At 45.0% G+C, this 20,114-nt stretch overlaps 2 protein-coding genes across 2 annotated transcripts in view; one reads left to right on the plus strand and one right to left on the minus strand.

The window, feature by feature from the left end:
- Nucleotides 1-301: 301 nt before the first annotated feature.
- Nucleotides 302-3,321, plus strand: fank1 (fibronectin type III and ankyrin repeat domains 1). The gene is made up of 11 exons (XM_071523965.1): nt 302-314; nt 1,281-1,434; nt 1,539-1,663; nt 1,780-1,861; nt 2,038-2,112; nt 2,227-2,292; nt 2,396-2,561; nt 2,708-2,851; nt 2,928-3,005; nt 3,153-3,197; nt 3,283-3,321. Exons 1-11 carry the CDS (start codon nt 302-304, stop codon nt 3,319-3,321), a joined length of 987 nt encoding a protein of 328 aa, XP_071380066.1.
- Nucleotides 3,322-5,558: 2,237 nt separating this feature from the next.
- LOC139647968 (disintegrin and metalloproteinase domain-containing protein 12) overlaps nt 5,559-20,114 on the minus strand; it is a 62,893-nt gene continuing 48,337 nt past the window's right edge. Inside the window, exons 12-23 of the mRNA XM_071523990.1 lie at nt 15,854-16,031; nt 14,019-14,108; nt 13,585-13,780; nt 13,379-13,487; nt 12,696-12,894; nt 11,817-11,894; nt 10,514-10,622; nt 9,966-10,101; nt 9,691-9,805; nt 8,156-8,428; nt 5,741-5,928; nt 5,559-5,628 (exon numbers count right to left, since the gene is read on the minus strand). Of these exons, the coding sequence (XP_071380091.1) occupies nt 5,559-5,628; nt 5,741-5,928; nt 8,156-8,428; nt 9,691-9,805; nt 9,966-10,101; nt 10,514-10,622; nt 11,817-11,894; nt 12,696-12,894; nt 13,379-13,487; nt 13,585-13,780; nt 14,019-14,108; nt 15,854-16,031 (1,741 nt within the window). The remainder of the gene's footprint in view (nt 5,629-5,740; nt 5,929-8,155; nt 8,429-9,690; nt 9,806-9,965; nt 10,102-10,513; nt 10,623-11,816; nt 11,895-12,695; nt 12,895-13,378; nt 13,488-13,584; nt 13,781-14,018; nt 14,109-15,853; nt 16,032-20,114) is intronic.

A 20,114-nucleotide genomic window follows, 5' to 3' on the forward strand; every position in this document is an offset into this window, starting at 1 on the left:
AGAACGAGTAGTGCAACAAATTACTGCTCTTACTGAGTAATTAAAGTAATTAGCCCACATTATGCTACTTTTGAAATGAGTAACGACTAATTAATTATTTTTTTAAGTAACGAGCCCAACGCGGTGAGGAGCCTGGCTGTATTGTTTGCTCAAGTGAAAGTTTGCACATGTCGACTGTCCACCTGTTCCTATAGCAACAATCAACTAAAACGCTAGACTGTACATGCTGGACACAGAGAGGAGGCTGCTGTGGAACACAGGAATGGAAGTTGAAAAGCAACATGGAATGATGCAATCTGCAATGGAGAGCCAAGGTAGACTACTGTGAATTTGTCTTTTTTTTTTTTTTCCAAAATATGTTTTTCAGACTAGAAGAGTAGGCTATTCTGTTGAACTTAATATGATCTGTTCTTTTGTTCCCGGTAAGGCTCCAGTGTTTCAAAAAGGCACCAGTTTATCAGACATACGCCCTTTGCCAGGCAGTGTGACGTTACTTACACCTCCATGTGAAAGACAGCCAGATTCTGTTGCAACAAAATAGTTGTAATGAGTCAAATCTAGAGTTTATATGCTACTAAATGGCAAGATTTTTGATACCTCCATAGATAATATTGGATGTAAGTAGCCTATACGAAAGGAAAGCAACAGTTTTTTTCCAGCCTATTTATAGAGGGTCATTGATTGAGCGCCTTGGTCTCAAATATCAAGTGCGCTATCCTCTCACCACTCTTAACAATAGCGGTGTAATCATGAAACCATCCTGGGTGAGGATGTAGCTACATTTTACCTGTTGCATTATTTCATAGGGCCTTTAAAGCACCAGGGCTTAAGGGCTTTAATGTAATGGGATGAGTTGATGTAATATCTTGTGAGCCATCTCAACCAGCAAGAGTAACCATGTCATATGGTTTCATATAGAACTAAATGATCATTTAAATGTTGCATAACGTGGTACTCCTGAAAGTGGGTGTTAGTGCAAAGTTATGTGTTTTAAAAATGAGAAATTTATGAGAAGTGCGTAATACAAAGATGATTGAGATGTATATATAACTTTGCTTAACTGTATGTTCTGTAAGACACTGGTGCAGATAGGTATTAAGATTATGCACCTGTCTTGTATTTACATTAAGTTAACTGTGGTCCATCAGTCAAACCCTCAGCACTCCAAATGATCCTGAAACACTTCCTTGTTTGCTCAACTACGCCCTCTAGTGGCTCTCTGATACAACTGGAGAGAAATGAGTGAAACTGGTTGACAGCTCACCCACTCAACCCCACAGGTGCTCTAGTGGTCGGGAGAGTGAACCACCATACTATAGAACTGAGCTGGGACAATAAGGAGAACGCGGCCCGCCTGGGACCTCCTGAAACCTGGACCCTGTTCACTCTGGAGGAGAAGGACCCGAAAAAACACGCAATTCTAACTATCTATGTGTGAGTAAAACATAAACCCAGTGACTCTTTTATATTACAGTCCAAGTGTTTCTGGTATTATCATGACAGCATTGATAATGATTCTGTTTTCTTCTTGTTTCAAGTGGATATGGAACAAAGTTCACAGTGGAGGGGCTAGACCCAAACACCTTGTATAGATTCAGACTGAAGACTTGCCATCTTACAGGAGAAATAGTCTATGGCCAAGAGATATCTGTTTGGACTACAAGTATGCATCCCCTACATGATGATGGACTGTAAATGTTAATTTCAATCGAGTCAGTCTCTAACACCTCAACACTATCTCTTTGGACAATACTGTGTGGCATTGATTTTTTTTTTCAGAGGAACCACTAAACGGGAAAAACCTGCATCAGGCTGTCAGCTTCAACAATGAAGATGAGCTGACTAGAATTCTACGCATGGAGTAAGCCTGTCTGCTACTCTTCTCCAGGTTATCATATTGTATAATACCATGAGAGGATTTATCTTTCATGTTGGCTTGCAACTGGCATATTCCAAGTGAAGGGGAAGTGATTTCATGTTTTGAGTTTTTTGAGATGAAAATGAAGTGAATAAAATGCTGTGCCCTCCTCTTGATAGCACTGTAGATGTCAATGTTCCAGACCAGATGGGCTTCACTCCTCTAATGGTGGCAGCAATGAGAGGATTTTACAGGTAAATATCATAAAGAGATGACTGTGCTCAGACTGGTCAGTGTGTTATCATGACAATAGAATATTGTTATGATCACACTTTTGAATTGATTAATAACCGCACTCTCTTTTCTAGTTTGGTTGATATACTGGTGCAGAATGGAGCAGAGGTGAACATGAAGAACAGTAGTGGGAAAGACAGGTATAAACACGTTTTGTAACCCTTCCTCAGTGCTATAATACCTCCATATACCATTTGTAAATTTTAATTTGCCAATGTGATGTTTGTCTCTGTGTGTGGACAGCCTGATGCTGGCCTGCTTCTGTGGCCACCTGGACATTGTGAGGTACCTCCGAAAGGCTGGGGCTTTGTGGACGTCCCGGGACAAAGCCGGGTGCACCGCCCTCCACTGGGCTGTAGATGGCAGTCATCTACCTGTCATCCAGCACATGATAGAGGATAACTTTCAGGTAAGCAGTCAACAAATCCTAAAGGCTTTGTTGAATGTCTTGCATAGGCTTTGTTTTTGCTACACAGATTGGTAATAAGAATGAGGTCTGATATTGATTGATTGATTGGTTGGTGGATAGGAAATGTGTTATCCCCCGTCTCTCAGGTTGATGTGAAAGAAAGCGTGTCCGGGTGGACGCCCCTCATGAGAGTGTCAGCAGTCACCGGTAATGCTGAGGTGGCCTCCCTCCTGCTCAGGGCCGGGGCCGATGTCAATGTCAGGGACAGGGACGGAAAGACGCCGCTAATGGTAAAAGACATAACATTTAATACGTTTTCAATGTGAGATCTCATTAAAGAAGCTGGCGTGATGTCTGCCTTTTTAGATTGCAGTATTGAACAACCATGAAGACCTTGTCAAATTGCTTTTAGAGAACGGCGCAGACCGCCTTGTTAAAAATGAGGTAATATGCTACAGCTCTCCGTTTTGAATGGGGAAATCAATAACATATTTGAGACCACTCTGAAAATAATGACTACTGTAAAATGTGAAATTACCTTTGTGTTTCTGTCCTATCAGAGACAATGTTCAGTCTTCTTTCTGTTTGCAGTTCGGCTCAAGCGCGAAAGAAATGGCGAAAGCTTTTGAGAGAAAGGTGAAATTTGTAGATATATTCATCATTCATGGTTTTTAAATATCATATGTAGGACATAAGCAAGTCTGTATGTGTTTTTCCACAGAGTATCATGCAACTGCTGGAGGGAAAAAGCCAAGTGTAACAGAAAAATACAGATTATGCTGTATGCAGATTGTGTTGTGCGCTATTTTAACATTCAAACATGCATTCATTTTTTGAAACATTAATCAATCTTCTCACACAATTGATCTTTTCACTGTGTTCAGCCAGTCTTGCTGAAAACATGCACCCAGTCTGATTATTGAGCAAAAGGATCAATGAGACAAATGTTTTTTCAGTGTTTGATAAACAATTTTACTAATACTGCTTGAGTGCTCAAAATGCCATGGACAGACATCGACACTTTGAGTGTTTTCTTTACATATGATGTATCAAATAATCATACAAAAAGCATTCTCCACGAAAATGTGTTCACCGGTAACACAGCAGACAAGGAACATAAGGACATACAGTCAGGGGACTGGACACTAATACTGATGAAACTACTACTACATGAGCACATGGCATTGAAATAGCAAAGTAAACAAATTAATGTAAAACTAGTGCATCATTAAAAAGATAACAGTATCAAAAGTAACGTAATTATTTAACATTGGATTTCTGTGTTATAACTCACAGAAATACTAGATGGACATCACAAATCATGTCTGTTCTCAGCCTAGATATTTGTGAACAAGGTCTGTGCTTAAAGGAAGTGTTGCTCTATGTGAATGTACATATGCTGCACTGCAATCAAGTAAAACAATAATGCTGCAAAAACAATGGAATACAATAAAAGATTACCACATGCTGATTTATGTAAGACTTTGTATCTGACATGTATAATGGTTTGAAAGACTGTTCTGGACAGATACTCAATAGTAAAAAGTAAAAAAAGGAAATAGAAAATGAATAACTGCTGCACATTTCTCTACAATCAGCCATGGGAGTCAAGTTTTGGATGTTTGCTGGCTCGGCGCACACTGAATAACCACTAAACTTCATTTCATGGGCAGGAAGAGCTCGAGAATTGCTTCCTCGTCAAGTGAATCGCTCTCTTCCCCTTAGAGAAAAGCTAACCTTGTTGGTTCAATATCCACACATTAACCCCCCCCGAAACGGGCACTGGCTGTCTGCACATGGGTACCTCCATAAAGTTTATTTGGCCTCAATGGCTGCCAGCTTGTAAGAATTTCGTTAGTGATCCCATGATTCAATCACAGAATTTCACAAAGAGCCCTCGGTGCATACAGGCAGAGAGGGAAATATCCAAAGCACACATGACCTTTAGCGGAGCAATATTTCAGAGTAGTGAAGTCTCTCTGAGGGATGAAGGCTTCCTTGATCTCAGCCCATTTCAGATCCATGTTCAGTTCACATCTCAGTCCCCAGGTCCCTCGACTGAGCTGCCTGGGTCTCGTTAAATGAAAGATGATGAATCAGTGACATTCCTAATGTTGCACAATTCCGCTGGTTACCTTTCCCCAATCTGAATGAAGGGAAACAGAGCTAAATCTCAGCTGGCTGGACAGAGCTGCACCACTCCTTCCAGTAACTGCACAACACTGCAGATGTAATCATGTGTTGACAACCACATCGCAGGACTTTTGCATTAATACCGTGGCAGGACTTGCCTATGCTCTTCCTCCTTTGGTTGTTTCAAGCTTTCCCTGGCTCGAGACAGCTCAGAGTCACTCGGGAGAGCGTGGCCCTTTTACAAAAACTGTCTCCATCCATCAAATCTATTGAGCCCTAAATTGACTAGAAGTGTTCTTTCGAAGACCCGACTGGAGTGGGCGAAAGTGTTGGAATATGAGGCCTCTGCTCTGCAAAAGAGCAATCCTCTCATTGCACATTATGCTTCATTCAGCTCATTCAGCTCTTCTGCAAGCATATAAAACAATCCTATCATGGAAAGGGTTCCCTTCATTATAAATGCAGTTCCATTAACACAAAATTGTCTGTACATCACAATTTCACAGATTTTAAAGATTGGCTTCTTTTCTTTTTCTCCCCCCGCTGTCTTCAATACAGATCAGCTGATGTGGAAAATAACCAATTGCAAAATGAATGCAAACAACAAATTAAAAATTCTAAGTTGCTACCATAAAAGTAAAAGTGTCTGGCACAGTGCACTGTGTGGCAATAAATACAGAATATAAATACTTTACATGTACCTGAGCTCAGACTCATAGCACCATTCAGAGACAGAGCACCAAGGGGACACGGCAGGTCTCCTTATTCAAAACTCAGAGAAGCCACCATATTTTAAGGTTTTCAGAGTTTTCATAGTGCAAATTGTAATGTCGTATCGCAACAATGTCCCTTCTGGGCCAAGTCTCAGCTGCTGTACTTGACGTTGGCAATTATGCGAGGCTTTGGTAGTGTTGGAGGTTGCTTGGCAATGGGTCTGGAGGGGAGAGAAAAGAGATAAATGAATTCTACCAGGTTTGTATCAGCGTAAGATGCACCTCATATTGTTTAATTTTTATTAACCTAATGGGATGAAGGCTGGGTCTTACCTGTTGGGGTGTGGGACGGGGCGTACAGGTCTGGGTACACCAGGGATTGCTGCAGGGCCACAGACAGCAGAGGAGCCTTGCAGCACAGCGTGGCCTTGCAGCACAGAGGGACTTCGAACCAGACGAGAGCTCCTTCCCAGCGGGTCAGCAGGAAGAGGCTTCTGGGGCGGGCTGGGCTTCTCCAGCTCCTGACAGGGGACAGACAAGACACATGCTCATAATAACTGAGAAGCACCACCAGGTGGCAGTCAAAGTCAGCCAATCACAGCTGGGGTCTGCTGGTTGTGTCCTCGTCGTTCAGTCATCATGGCAGCCCTACCCATATGACTCGCGATGGGAAGAGCCGTCATGTGGTTCTAATCTTCTCTGCGAGGATGAGGTCATGATAAATGCCTGCTACCTACTCTCCATCTGGACTCCATTCACTTCCTCCTCTCCTCCCAGGCTGGAGAGAAGCCTCCTCAAACATCTCAGCAAGAAAGGAGCCAAGCAGCAGAACCTCAGAGATCGCCCACGGAATAAGGACTGCTATTCAAAATATCTCTCCTTTCGCAATCTCAAACTTGAAGCCCTAATTCATTGTTTCTATTAAAAACCTTCATGCTCCATTGAGAGGCCTCTTTATGCCATCCATAAAGTCATTAACACAGGTTATGTCTCCCCTTTGCATCCATAATGTCAAGAGCCGTGAGAAGCTTCACATTTGAAGCACTGCTACTAATTCATAACATTCACAGCCAATACCGTCATGCAAGGGGGGGATTTGAGCTCCATCCAAAAATATCAGAACAGTATCAAATGGTAGTAAAATTAAACGCAGGCAAAGGCAAGAACACATTTGATCGGGTGCATGATTAATAGGTACAAAACTCTGAGATAAAAGTAAAAGTTTAGGATGGTTTCAGCTGAGAATAACAAAGTCCATATCTCACAAGTCCAAGCCTGCCTTTAACTAAATAGCTCCAGTCAATCAGGTTAAACGCTCCCACTGGACAATGCTTCCTTGCCCCCCTGCAGAGAGCTTTCCGCTGGGCAAAAAAAACACTCCAGCTTGGTCAGCCTCTCTGGAGCTGCCAAGCAGCTGCTAAAGATACTGGCAGGAAGTCTGCTGCCAACAGGCATCACTTTCATTTTCACACTTTCACATTAAATAGCAACAGCTGAGAGGGAAGACCCACTTCCTCAATGCAAAACATTGGCATGAGCTATTCTTCACCTGTCGTAAAGGTGTATGAAAACCAAGACTGGTGGAACACAATGGAAGCAAAGTTAGCTTGAAATGACAAACACATCTCACAGTACAATTCAAAGGTTTAATTGTGATGCTCCTTGTGCGACACTTATCTTATCCATCATATGCTCATTCTTTTTATTAGCAGTGCTGTATTTGAAAAATCCTCTAGCAGGCCTCCTCTGTGACCAAGCCCATTAATCTGTACAAGAGGAGAATGTTATTAGCTCTTTAACACACTTCTAATTAGCCTGATACTGGTGCGGTGTGGTGTTGACCTCTGCTCCTCAGCAGTGTCAGCTTCCCTGCTGTCCCTGGGGCTGGACTATGATCCTTGACATAAATTACAGTCAACTTTCAGGGGGAGCTCACTGGGTGAAGCTCACTGCTGATCCCAGGCTTCTAATGCAAAGCCTCTTTGTAGGTGTCACTCACATTTGATTCTGTTTTTTCTCCCTCTGGTTGTGTATTTCTCGCTTGTTTGCACTTTCTTTCATTCACCTCCTCATTATCTCTCGCCGCTCTGTCTCTGTCTCTCTTTGCCTTTCTCTCTTTTTCACCCTGTTTCTCTCTCTCTCTCTCGTTCTCCCCCCTCCCTCGTCCACAGGGGACAAGTCAAACCGGATTAAAGGCAAATAAGAGCCTTGGAGAATCACTGAGTTAGTGGGATTAATCACCAGGAACCCCTGGCTTTCACCTCGCCTAAACTTTGACAGCCTCCAATGCCATAGCTGAAATCTACGGAATACTACTGGCAGCAAGTTTACCACCCTGTGATATTGGACTGGCTTACACATGCCAATTGGCGTTTCATGTTCTGCATGCTCCCCTCCACAAGGCTGGCTCCATTTTCATTATTTATGCGGTTGGCTTATATTATAGGATTGAAGTCTCGCTCGGATGACGCTAGCTCCTGGGTTAACCTCACTATTTTATGAGACTATGCGTAACTGTCAACACGCATATACTTTTATAGGACACCAAAGAACCATGAAAAGGGTCCACATCACAACAGCAATCTGAAGGTGCAGTGAACAACATCAATTCCCTGTTTAGGTATTATAGGCTCTAGTAGTCAATAAAAGCTCCCTGGACCCACTGGAGAAATTACAGTGACTAACAGCACCAAGTAAAATGTTTCCACCTCTGTAAATGGAGGTGCAGCGAACAGGGAGTTCACTCACCATGACCATCCTGCAGGAGTTAAGGCGTGGCGCACTGTGGAACGATGCCCCCCGGGGAGGGACGTGGATGTGGGGCGGTGGAGCCCGGTGCGGCGGAGGGGCCGGGGGCCTCAGCTGCCCGGGGCCCGGTCCAGAGACGGGAGAGAGGGACAAGGTGAGAGAAAGAGGGACCGGGTGGCTGAGGTGAACTGGAGGGCACTGGGGCAGTCTGCGCAGGCTGTGGGAGGGGTAGGGGGCCGGCGGGAGCAGAGCCTCTGGCCCCCGGTGAGGAGGCTGTGGAAAGATGAGAGACAGAAGAGTCAGAAAAAAAAAAAAACGCGGAACCGTCTGCTTCCCATCAGAAACAGTCATGTTAACCTCCTTGTCTTCTCCACCCCTCCGCCTTTCTTCCTGAGGCTGTCAAAGGTGCATCAATCAAATGCTCCCACTGGCCTGCTCACTATTCCCCAGGTCCTCCTCAGGTAACCTATCAAAGGGAAAGACAAAGGACGACAAAGACTGTGCCATAAGCACCCGTCTGGCCTCAGCCAAAGTGCAGCCTAGGTGGACAAGGCTACAGACCCCACACACGCTCTCATATAGACAGATCAGACACCACAGAATAGGGCCAAAATATGAGTCTGCCTGTTATTTAGTCTTGTCCAGATGTGCATGGCCCAAACACACATGCGGTGACACGTACAACTGCACGCACACATGCATGCACACGCACACTCACGCACCGGTTTAACGCAGCTCCTGACAACTGGAAAATGACCTCACCTGCACTCTGCTTACATCAAACAGTCTTACATCCTTTCTCTTCTTACCGTTGAGCCCAAATGAAAACCACATGCTACAGACGCAGTAACTGAAAACACCAATCTTCAGTAATGTACAACAGCTTGCCTGTGTGCATGTGCCAGCCTGCAGCACAAATGTCAATTCTAACACGGCTTCTCCTATTACTGCAACCCTAACTCAATCGATCACAGGTCAGTTCGCATTATAAGGCATGTCAGGGCAATAACAGAGTAGTTAAGGCATACAGAGCAGACATACTATTCATTATAGCGAAAAGCTGCTCTGTTTTGCAATTATCTGTAACATCGATGACTTTATATGACCAAGAGGAAACCACATCAAAATTCCCCACCTGAGACGTGCAGATACATCAATTTCTCTCTGAGCAGGCAGCTCTTAATGACAAGAAATGTATTGAAGTGTCATGAACACATTGCTCACCACAGGCTCCATTATCAGCGCCTCCTCCACATGTCCACATAGTGAGGGATGATTTAATTGGATTTGAATGAGCTGCCGTTTATGTGAAAACAACATGTCACTCCGTAGAGAATGATTTGTGCTATTGAGACAGCAGCAGCATTCCAGGAAGGATATTATAGGAAGGATCATCTGCCGGTGATCCTTTATATGTAGGAGTGGGATATTGTATGAATGGCTTTGTCTCTGCATTGTTTGTACAGTATCTTTTTGTCAGTCTGTTTTTGTATGTGTGTTTGCGCCTGTGGAGTAGGGAGGTGTAGTCTATTAACCTTGAAGATGCTGGCACTGTGGGGCTGAGCCGGAGCCTGCCGAGGTGGAGAGGTTGTGCCCACTGACTGGGACTGGTGAGGACTGGGTGGCCTGCTTGTCCCAGAATGTACCGACCTGCAATACAATCATTCATACACCTCTATTAACACATTCAACTATACTCATAAATTACAAAATGACAATTAGTACCATTTTCTATGATACAGATGATGAGTTCTATGATATCTATGAATGAACGTTTATCAAGCTCTGAGAATGTGTGGGACAAAAGCACCTGAGCTTCTCGATTGGGTTCTTCTTATTGGTGAAAAGCAGGCCCAGCAGGGTCTTCCTCTTGAGGCCGATGATCAGACCAGCCCCCAGGAGGGTGAGCAGAGCCACCAGGATCCCCACTGTCAGACTCCCATGGTCTGCTCAGACACACACAAGGAGAGAAGAGGAATTCTCATAAACAGCGATCTTCTGGTACCGAACATGGAACAGGCCCAAACAGTTATCTGTGGACATTTCTGTGGACTTTTATTTTTTTGGATGAAGCAACATCTGTGGATTCTGTAGTGTTTCTTTTCCAGCTTCTAAAGTTTACAGCCGCCATTTGCTACCATAAAAGTATGGTTCTGTGCATATGAGAGCAAATGTTTTAGGAGTCCTCAGATTCCATTTGTGCCTGAACATGCGTCATCAATATATTACAATAAGAGTACTGTTGAAATGCTCACATATTCCATGACCCATTACGAAATCCATGTGTATAACATAACAAGTAAGAACCTCCATATACAGTATATCAGGCATTGGATGGACTTGTGACAGTTGATTTACCTGCTAATCTCATGGGGCCACTGTCCACGCTCCCTCCAAAACCCGCCTTGTCACAGAACGGGGGCGCCCAGTGGGCCTCACAGTGACAGTTCTTATTGTTGTTGCACACCTGCATTATACAAAGGGACAGCAATGAGTTAGGTGAGCCCGAAATGCAGTCATCGCCCCTATAAATATGGCTGCAGCAACAGCATCCACCAGGCTACAGCGCATATAGTTAACAAAAGGTGACAAAAGTGAGCCATGTTTACGAGATTGGCTGCAGCCTTGAGTGACGCCACGGCTAACAGATACAGATGTCTGAGCATGTTCCGCATGGTGTAGCACTCAGAGTCAACCTCCGCTATGTCACCCACTGCCACGGTCCACATGGTGTAAAAACCAGAGCAAGGCTTCTCCTTCACCCCACATTTTTATACCCCCTAACCACCAAATTCTCTCTCGCTCTCTCTCGCTCTCTCGTCTTCCTGTTCTTTAGAGGGAAGGAATGGTAAAGTCTAAGAGGATTCCCTAGCAGGGTAATAGGTAGCAGGTGTGGGCCTCTTTGAAAGGCAACATCTTGATCTGATCTGTACAGGGGTGCCCTGTCTGCTATTGGGGCAACATCATTTTTATCTCTGTGAGTGAACCAGTTCTTTACAGAGAGGTAAGTCTTTAGTGAAGCTAGACAAACAAATATGACCGTATAATAACTGGAGATGTCTCATTTTAAGAGATGGTAAAAGCGATACCCTCTCTAGCTTAGTTTGATGAAGAAATAACTTTATCAGCCAGATTCAAAGCCTCTGGGACTTACTAGTGAATTTAAGGGTATTACCACAAAGCCACATATTTCATCTAAACAGGACCACCCAAAGAAGTTTGATGGGTGGCATTTGAAGAAGTGAAAAAGAAAAATCCAATATCCGAGCTCCCCAGCTGCGTGTCACTGCTCCCAGGGCTTGGCCAAATAAAGCCTGGCCTTCAGATTTCAGTACAGTTTTTGGGACAAGGACGACTGCCTGAGAGTCAAACTATGATGAATGGCACTTAACGCTGAACATAAATGAAGCCATTATATCTAATTGATTGAACCTTTCAGCAGCCAGAATGATTGATTGCAAGGCATTGTAATGGTTACCTACCCACCGTATATTGGGCATTTGAACATATTGCGGCCCAATGAGCTTCTGAGCAGGGGAGGGATAGGATATTGAGCAAATAACTAAACTGGATGGGGACTGCTCTAAGCTTGGTAACTAGTGGATATCAAATAAATTCAACATGGTAGGTTCTGAATAGGGATGGGAGGTGCTGTACTCACCCCTCGGCCGCTGCACTTGGCTGAGCAGTCATGCACGCCAAAAACACTGACGTTCTGGCACTGGCGATTCAGACACATCTAAAGCAGACAAAGACATGAAAAAATGACAGCGTGAGTTCACAGAGCATTGCACTAATATCCAAACCTAATCCAAATCTGGTGACGAATAAAGGGAAAGACTAACTGATCCAGCTCTGCTATTTCTTTTAATGAGACACTGACAGACGAGTTCAGCTCTAAAACAGCTCAGCATGAATATATAATATGTTAACACTGGGTGGTTTTCAAGCATATTTAAAGCCGCCATTTCAAAAGTTGTTTGGTGTGGACTGTGGGCTCCTTCAAGGCACCCCACCCAAATACATCCAAGCTGGATGTGAAGATGGGCTTGGCAGCAGTGGGCAAGGAGAGCAATGCCAGAGTGTTTGACAGATGAGGGCAGAGGCTGGATTCTCCTTCAGGGTGGAGGCTTATAGACGAGTAAGTAAGACAAAATAGACTGACTGGATCAATGCAGTAAGCGATGGGTGTATTGATGGCCATTGGAACATGCCAAATAGCCTTAGTAATAAGTCAAGAAGGCATCTGTGGAATATCTAATGGGTATTTCTTTTTACCGACATACCAAACAGCCTGTCCATGCCTGGACTGACGTGCAGACACACCCTATAGAACCTCTTAGAACATCTTAGTCATAGCCTGATGTCACTCCGCACCACTTTTTCCACAGTTATTGCCCAGTGTTTGGGCAAAACAGTTTCACCATAGTCTTAGAGATACCTATCATCACTGGTGAGTGTGCTGTACCCTGCAATTACTTGGCTGCCACATATGTATCTTTACTGGCTGCATCTGACCATCACAGGACTTTGCTCTCACCATGCCATCTCCACACTTGGTGCCCGTCAGGACCAGGCCAGGGTCAGGCATGTCGTCACCCAGGTAGACATGGGTCCCTCGGCACAGGATCCGCCCCCCTTCCTGCAGGGGGATGTTTGTTTCTATGGAAACAGCGTTGGTGCCAATTACAGGGCGGTTGGCTCCTCCTTGACACTGAATTTTGCCACACTTAGCGTCTCTGTAAATACACGGCAAAGCAACAGCAGCACAAACAATGTGTTAATAGAATAACACGTCACTGTTTTCTCTGTAAGTGCAATTAGTTTTCCTCTAGCTCTAGCTCTCCAATTAGGGAAATTGGAAAACATGCAGCTTGTTTGTGCTCTTTTCAGACTGAAGACTGAGAGAGATTTTGCAAGGCGCTGCATTATGCCGAGTGAATCTGTAACCTTTGCTTCAGTAGAGAAGCCATTCAATCAGGTCCAATGCAGTTCTCTACCATTAGAGAAATTATGTCAAGAGGGGGTTGATAATGCCCCTGCCAAGGATAACTACAGTCATACACAGAATCAAAATAACCCATTCAAATGACACTGTATGAATTCTATAGATTTCCTAACTCAATTAAAGAGCATTTGTTACATCTGAACTGCATTTGTTTTTGTTTGTCTCACCCACATGTTGCTAGTGCTTGTGTAGTAAATGGATACACTGGCTCTCACCTTGCTTCGCATTTGGCAAAGGAGCCTTTGGAGTCTTTGCCACAGTTGCCGTAGGGGTCTCCTGCTGAGTTGACCCTTTCAAAGCAGATGCCCGGGGCTGGCTTGGCTCCTACAGCGCACATCGCAACGCATTACTATGAAGCTGGCGACTGTTATATTGAATGGGTCAGTGTGCCATGAGAACCAGCAGGGGGCCCCCCACTTACCTTGGCCCCATAGTGTGATGCACTGCTGCTCGTGGGTCTGGCAGATGCCGTTGTAGCAGTAGCCGTCCACATTGTGACAGGCGTGGCCGTCGTGCAGGTAGACGTTGGCAGGGCAGTGGGGGTTGGTGCCGGTGCAGAACTCTGGCAGATCACAAGAGTTACTGGACTCACGGCATGGAGTGCCCGCTGGCTTCAGCTACGCTCACATATAGACACCAAGCAACAGAAGTTAAGACAAGGACACAGAAAGTCTGCAGTTAACACAAACATGGGGTCAGCAATAAGCAGCTCTAGATGAGAGATGAGGACACTAAATTTAATGAAAGGCATTACATTTGATTTGACTATATGAATCTAAGAAGGGTTTTCCTGTCAAGATGCCCCTGGGAAAAATACCAACTGTGTGAGTGTTGGCTAGCCGGTTTATATCCTACCTGGCAGTCCTGGCAGCACTGTCCATGGGCACAGACAGCATCTCCCTTCAGAGTGCAGGTGGTGGCATTGCAGCAGGGATTCATACACTCCTTCAGAGGGACAAGAGAAGAATAGGAAAAAAAAGAAAGTCAAGCAGAGAAAGAGAAGGGAAGCAAAGGAAAGGAAAATCACCACAAAGAGATCATATTTCACCTCAGATCAAATGCACTTTGAGTTATCGGAGGGGATGCAGCCCTAGCTGGGCCGTGTTCCATACCAACTAGAGGCCCTGGCCGAGGTCAGGAAACACCGGTTCCTGCTTCTCTAAAAACAACAACCTCTCCATCGGATGGAACCTATAACCTCATTCAGACCCCTCGAAACATAAGTTGAGAAAGAGAGCGAGACGTCTCAACCATCAGCGTAACATATCCCCCTCAGCATGGAGGCCCATCTGTTTCATGTTAGTCTTTATCACAAGCCATGCGCTGCACCAATCAGCAACTCTCTGCCTTCTGATAGAGATGGAAGGGGAGCCGGGTCACATCCGAGTATGGCGCAGAAGAAGAAGAAGAAAGCGTGTGCATGTGTATATGCATGCGCGAGTGCGCTAGTGCAGCTATACAGTACATGTGCACGTCTGTGTCTGCTTGTGCATGTATGACCTCATACAGAGGCAGTCTGACTGGAACCCCCGGGGTCGGCTCTCTCCCTCTTGCCATTAAGCCGCGGCCTGAACGTACTGTACGGCATAGTGCGGTAGGAGTTAGGAGGAGGTAGATGGATGGAGCTGGCAGGGGACACAGCGGACATGATGGGCCTTCCAGAGCTCGTTTCAGCCTGAAAACCATTAAGGGCCGTTCCCATGGTCCCCAGGGCCGAAGGGGGCGGAGGAGTCACACTGGAAAGAAGGAGCCTGTGATTGTGAGGAATAGGACCCAGGCTTTTTAATGAGGCTTTTTAATGGTGGAGAGAGGTGCCGTCGGAGCACTCTGATCTGGCCTGGGCTGGCTTGACTCGGCGCGGCTCTGTGGAGAGCTTTATTAGTGCCGCTGGCTCGGGCCTGCAGGGCTTATATCAGTTCTTTGTTTGGAAGGACAGGGCCACTTTCAACCTGACCCTGGATGAAGCCAGACCATATCTACTGCCTCACACAACAGACTCACTGGGCATAAAGGTGTAACCACAGCAATGCAAATAGCAATACACAAAGCAAGGCATTCTCTCCTAGACTAGACATATTATATAATTCAAAATATCCTCCCAAATCATAATAGATGTCCCCTTCATATTTCATAATTCTGTTCTTGTCAACTTGCCTTTGCTGATTGTCAGCTGGATCATGATAAACTGGCTTATCATCTTGCAGTCTGAGATGTTTGGAATGTGTGCCACCATTACATATGTGCATGGCAATGCACGCTCATTTGAATAATTCACTAGTTGACAGCGTGAAGCTGTCAGCGATGTTTCCTCTCAGTGAATTGTATCATGATCAGACAGCCCTCCTCCCAAACACCTCGGCAGTGCGCAGACTTTGAATAAATTCACACTCATATCTCTAAGCCCCCTTTCTGAAGACTGCGTTTGCATTATGAGAGCTCTGCGCCGTACCTTCTGCAAACCAGATGAACTATTTGTGTTTACTTGGGGAAATATTGGTTTATGCCGTGTTTCTGTCAGCAAAGCTACAGAAAACCTCACTAAGGTTTCATGTTTATTTCATTTCTCAAATGTGGGCAACATGATTTACGAACAAAACAAAGAGCTTAGGAAACACATTTCAAAGTTGGCAGAAGGGGGCATGAAATCAAGATGCTGAAGAATTGTTTACCATGACACACAGCATCCTTACCTCTAGCTCTCCACAGTCGCACTCCTCTCCCTCCTCCACGTAGCCGTTGCCACATTTCTGCCCACCGTAGAGCACCTTGACCTCGGGCATGTTGAACAGACACATGCCCACGCCTTTTTCAAAGCTGGCGGTCAGGTCCTTCTTGCTGCAGCTGCTGAACACTGTGGGGAACGGATACCTGTAAGAGAGAGATTCTGTGAGTGACAGAGACTGATAGACCGAAAAGAAAGAGCAGGAAGAGAGAGGGAGAGAGACGAGCGACTGAGACTGAGATCACCCGCAAGGGGCCTCTTCAGTCTGATGTAATCAGTGCTAATTGCTGCTAATCACAAAATCAATTAACCACTAGAGCTCAGCAGCCTCTTCAAATGAGCTCTATCAGCATGTGAACAGCACAGGGCCCCAGCGACGCTTCCCTCCGAGGAGAGAGGGAGGTCTGATAAGGCATATTTTATGAGACAGGGGACCATAAAAACTCAAAGCAAAAAAGCTCTTCCTTCGCAAGACTTGCAACACTCATAAATTTGGGAGAAAAGGGAGAAAAGGGGATGTGTGTGTTTTTAATATTGTTTTTGGAGCGGACGGAGAGGGTGGTCTGCTCCACAGGGAGAGCGCACAGCCCACGGCTCTGTCTGCCAAGAGCTTTGTTACAGACATCATGTCGCTTTATTGAGCTTTACTGTGATAATATAGTGTGCTGGATGACAGTGCGTACGCGCGAAGAGTGTGTGGTATGTGTGTGTGTGTGTGATGGGGTTGTATCTTGTTCTCTGTCTTGCTCTAGGTAGAGAAGTACTGTATTATATGGTTTTCAATGTCACCTCCCACAATGCGAAAACTGACAAACTTGTTAAGTTATTTGATCTTGTATCCAGACTTATCAAGCTTATTTCAGGATAATGTAACTCCTTTCAGGACATTTACTTGGTAAAAGTGAAATTGTTTCAAGATTTTCCTCATTGTTTTATGATGATTTCTTGAAAGAAGTCATTTTGGCATGTATCAAGTGAAATTTATTGAAACCAGCTTATCTGCCAGTGCAGTGAGATAATTTGACTAAGAATCTCACAAAATAAGCTCTGGAATAGGTCTGGAAACAAGATAAAATCACTGGACAGCTTGTCATTTTTTGCAGTGCACACCATGAAATTCATCATGAGAAAGCCAGCGTGGGTGAATGTGTACATTTACATGCTTATATGAGTGCTTGTGTTTGTGCACACAGATGAGCGCGTGCATGAGGCGATGAGTGGGAGGTCCAGGTCGACTTGGATGCCCAACTGTTTCATTCAAAAGGGTCAGCAGAGAGCCAGTGTGATGGCTTTTTGAAATGTGCATTGGGGAAGCATGCCATCGCAATTACACCCTTCTGTCTGGATCCCTTCCCCCACCCCCCCCTCCACCTCTACCACCTCTGCCACCTCTGCCCATCTGGGCATATGGGTTCAAATGGCTGGCTCTCTCCCCACCGCATGGGTCAGTGTGACTTTCCCTGTCACAGCAGCGAGAGTTCTGGCTCTGCTGAACTGGGGATAATAAACAAACCGAGCGAACCGGCCCCCTGCAACAGCAGCAGCAACCCGCCGACAGCTGGATATCAGGGGATGTAGATGCAGTCACACTGCACGCCCGACTGGCTCGCTCACAATGACCCCACACACCACACACACACACTTAAAGACATGAATTTTAATGATTTGCTGACATCAAATGTGTTTCAGAGTCATTTACAATTCAGAGCGACAAAAAAGTTCAAATGGGCAAATTGCCGATAAAGTAAATCGGACAGATTCTATATATCCAGTGCACAAGGTATGATTTTCCAAAATGGCAGCAAGGGCAATTGGTTAAAACACATAATGGCCTGTCAATTTCTAAACCACTAGAAAATGACAGTGTTGAAATGATAGCCAACATGGCCGTAGCACAATTTTTAATATCTACAAATCTTTCAACCCACATATTTCAAGACATAACAAGGAAAAGAGGAACCTTTGTAAAATAAAATGAGGACCTAGCCCAATCCAATAACAGACTGAGCTGTAACAAATATCACATAATGGTCTTTGACAGTCCAGTAAACGCAGGTCATTGAGGTATTTATATGAAGGGCACGTGGGTTAAAAGGTGGTGAAGCTGTCAATCTCTTTCCAGCAATAAGGCTGAACCCGGGAGACCTTGGCTCCATTGAGGTGTAAGCTGTAAAACAACTACTTTTTCTCCTCTTTTGGAAATGTTCATCTTTGAGGGCACACATCTGTGTAGCTCCATGTCGACAACTCTTTCAAAATGTGCCTTTTCTCTGATCGGGTTTCACATCTAATACGCCTGTAAATATGTAATGACATTCTGTGAATGTTTTGACATGACCTCATTCTTGGGTTGCCTTTGATTTCCGTGATGTGTGGGGGCGGCTTACATCAGCTCCCACGGCTGACCCCCCCACAGCCGTACCCGCCGCTTTCTAACGTCAATATTATTCTACCAGAGGTTGTGTTAGGTGAAAGCAGGGTACCTCGAACCAGATCTCTAGACACTCCGGATTAAAGTGAAAGATCAGAGTGGATTTGTAATGAAGTGAAATGGTGAAAGGAAGGAGCAATAAGGAAAGCTGTAATAACAGCCATGATTGCATCCCCTTTTTCCCCTCCTCCTCTCCGCTGAGCACCTCATGGGGTCCCACTATGATGAACATCTGTCAAGGCTGCTGTTCAACAGGCAGGCCACTTCCTTAGCAACCGCTGTTGTTGATTTCCTCTTTGCCCCCCCTAAGCCCGAACCCAAGTTGCTTGCTCAAGTTGCACAGCCATTCTATTTCCATGAACTCAGCCTTCTGCTTTAGTTACCAGACAATGCAATGTATGAGAAATGCTCACAACCCCCCCCTTTTTTTATTTACTCCAAGATACATGTGCGACTGAGGATCCAGCTGTTCTTTATGAGAGGCAATGCAGAAATAATTAGGCTACACTGCAACGGTCTAAGAACGCGGGGGATGCGGAGGAAATGACTGTGAAAAGACACAGGCACCAATGAATTACAGTGGATGGCATTTAACAGCTGCATTCCCTAAGGCCAGTAATGCAGTGCCAGGGCCAGTGGAGGTGGGCACAGTCTGCGGCTCATGGCGGGCTACAGACACTCCAGACTACTGCTCGTCCTGTGGGAGTCTGGGCCACCACCTCAAAAGAGAAGCCCCAGTATGACTCCCTGACCTCTGGGCTGCTTCTCATCCTGTTCGGCATGAGCAGTGTTCATCTGTGCATGGTCTCTTAAACGGCTCTTTGTTCTGCTCCACTCTGCTCCGCTGGGCTGGTTTCCACCCGGTCTGCTCTGTTCCATTCTGGGATCAATTCTCCTCTGTTCCGTTCTCTTTTGTTCAACTCTCACCTATACTCTATGTCTGTCCTAAGCTTCAGAGTTATTGCGGTTGATGGTTGGCAGAGTGCGCGGAGCAATCACGGCCACTCGGGCCCAGCAGCAGCCAGGCAGGGCTTTGATGGGGCTGTAGGAGGTCTGGAGATAAGGGCTGAGTCCCAGATCTATTATAGGCCCCCATGATCCGCCCCAACTCTGCGATAAGACTCCAGAGATAAAGGCTTTCAAAGACTGCAGAGCCCTGCTGCTGTGACCAGGACAAAGCCTTAGATGAACCACTACTGTGACAGCTAACCCACATTCTGCTGGATGACTGACCACTACCATATACTGTACTATAGCCTTCTGTGGAGAGGTAGAAAAGGAGTCATCAATAAAGACATAAACAATAGATGAAATGCATTCCCTGACAGTTCACATCCAAAAACGCATAGATTTCAATTGTCTCTGTTTCTTTTGTTCTGTCTCTATAGAGACAGAGAGAAAGGTATACCTTTCATTGATTTATTGCATGGTTTGTTTGACCTACCTTCTCAACCTACCTTTGAGGATCATAGTTTTTATTTATTTTATTTATGGGATAGAAGATTCGTTGGTTCAGAGGAAAAAACAACATGCACACTCCAAAAGATCTTCTTTGTTTTCACCAAAACAGCAATTATCTCATTCCAATCTCTACTGTTTTAAGTTATACTTCATATACAGCTCACATAAAGTCATCTACAGTAGTTTAGTGTTGCACTACTTTTTCAAATTATATATATTTAGAAACTAAATTATTTAATGACTGGGCATTTAAACATGGATTAAACAAAGATCTAAAATGGTGTTGTGATGTTGCTCATGTATAATTACGCGGTTAAAATATGTAAAACCACCAAGT

The sequence above is a fragment of the Centroberyx affinis genome, unplaced genomic scaffold (assembly GCF_046629955.1).
Source record: "Centroberyx affinis isolate AG114_WGS23_722 - 3 ecotype Tasmania unplaced genomic scaffold, CSIRO-AGI_Caff_v1 ptg001131l_1, whole genome shotgun sequence".
Lineage (NCBI taxonomy): Eukaryota > Metazoa > Chordata > Actinopteri > Beryciformes > Berycidae > Centroberyx > Centroberyx affinis.

Coding starts and splice junctions, on each gene's coding strand:
- fank1 (XM_071523965.1), top strand. Junction 1,664..1,779: donor GATATCTGTTTGGACTACAA/GTATGCATCCCC, acceptor TTTTTTTTTCAG/AGGAACCACTAAACGGGAAA. Junction 2,113..2,226: donor GCAATGAGAGGATTTTACAG/GTAAATATCATA, acceptor TCTCTTTTCTAG/TTTGGTTGATATACTGGTGC.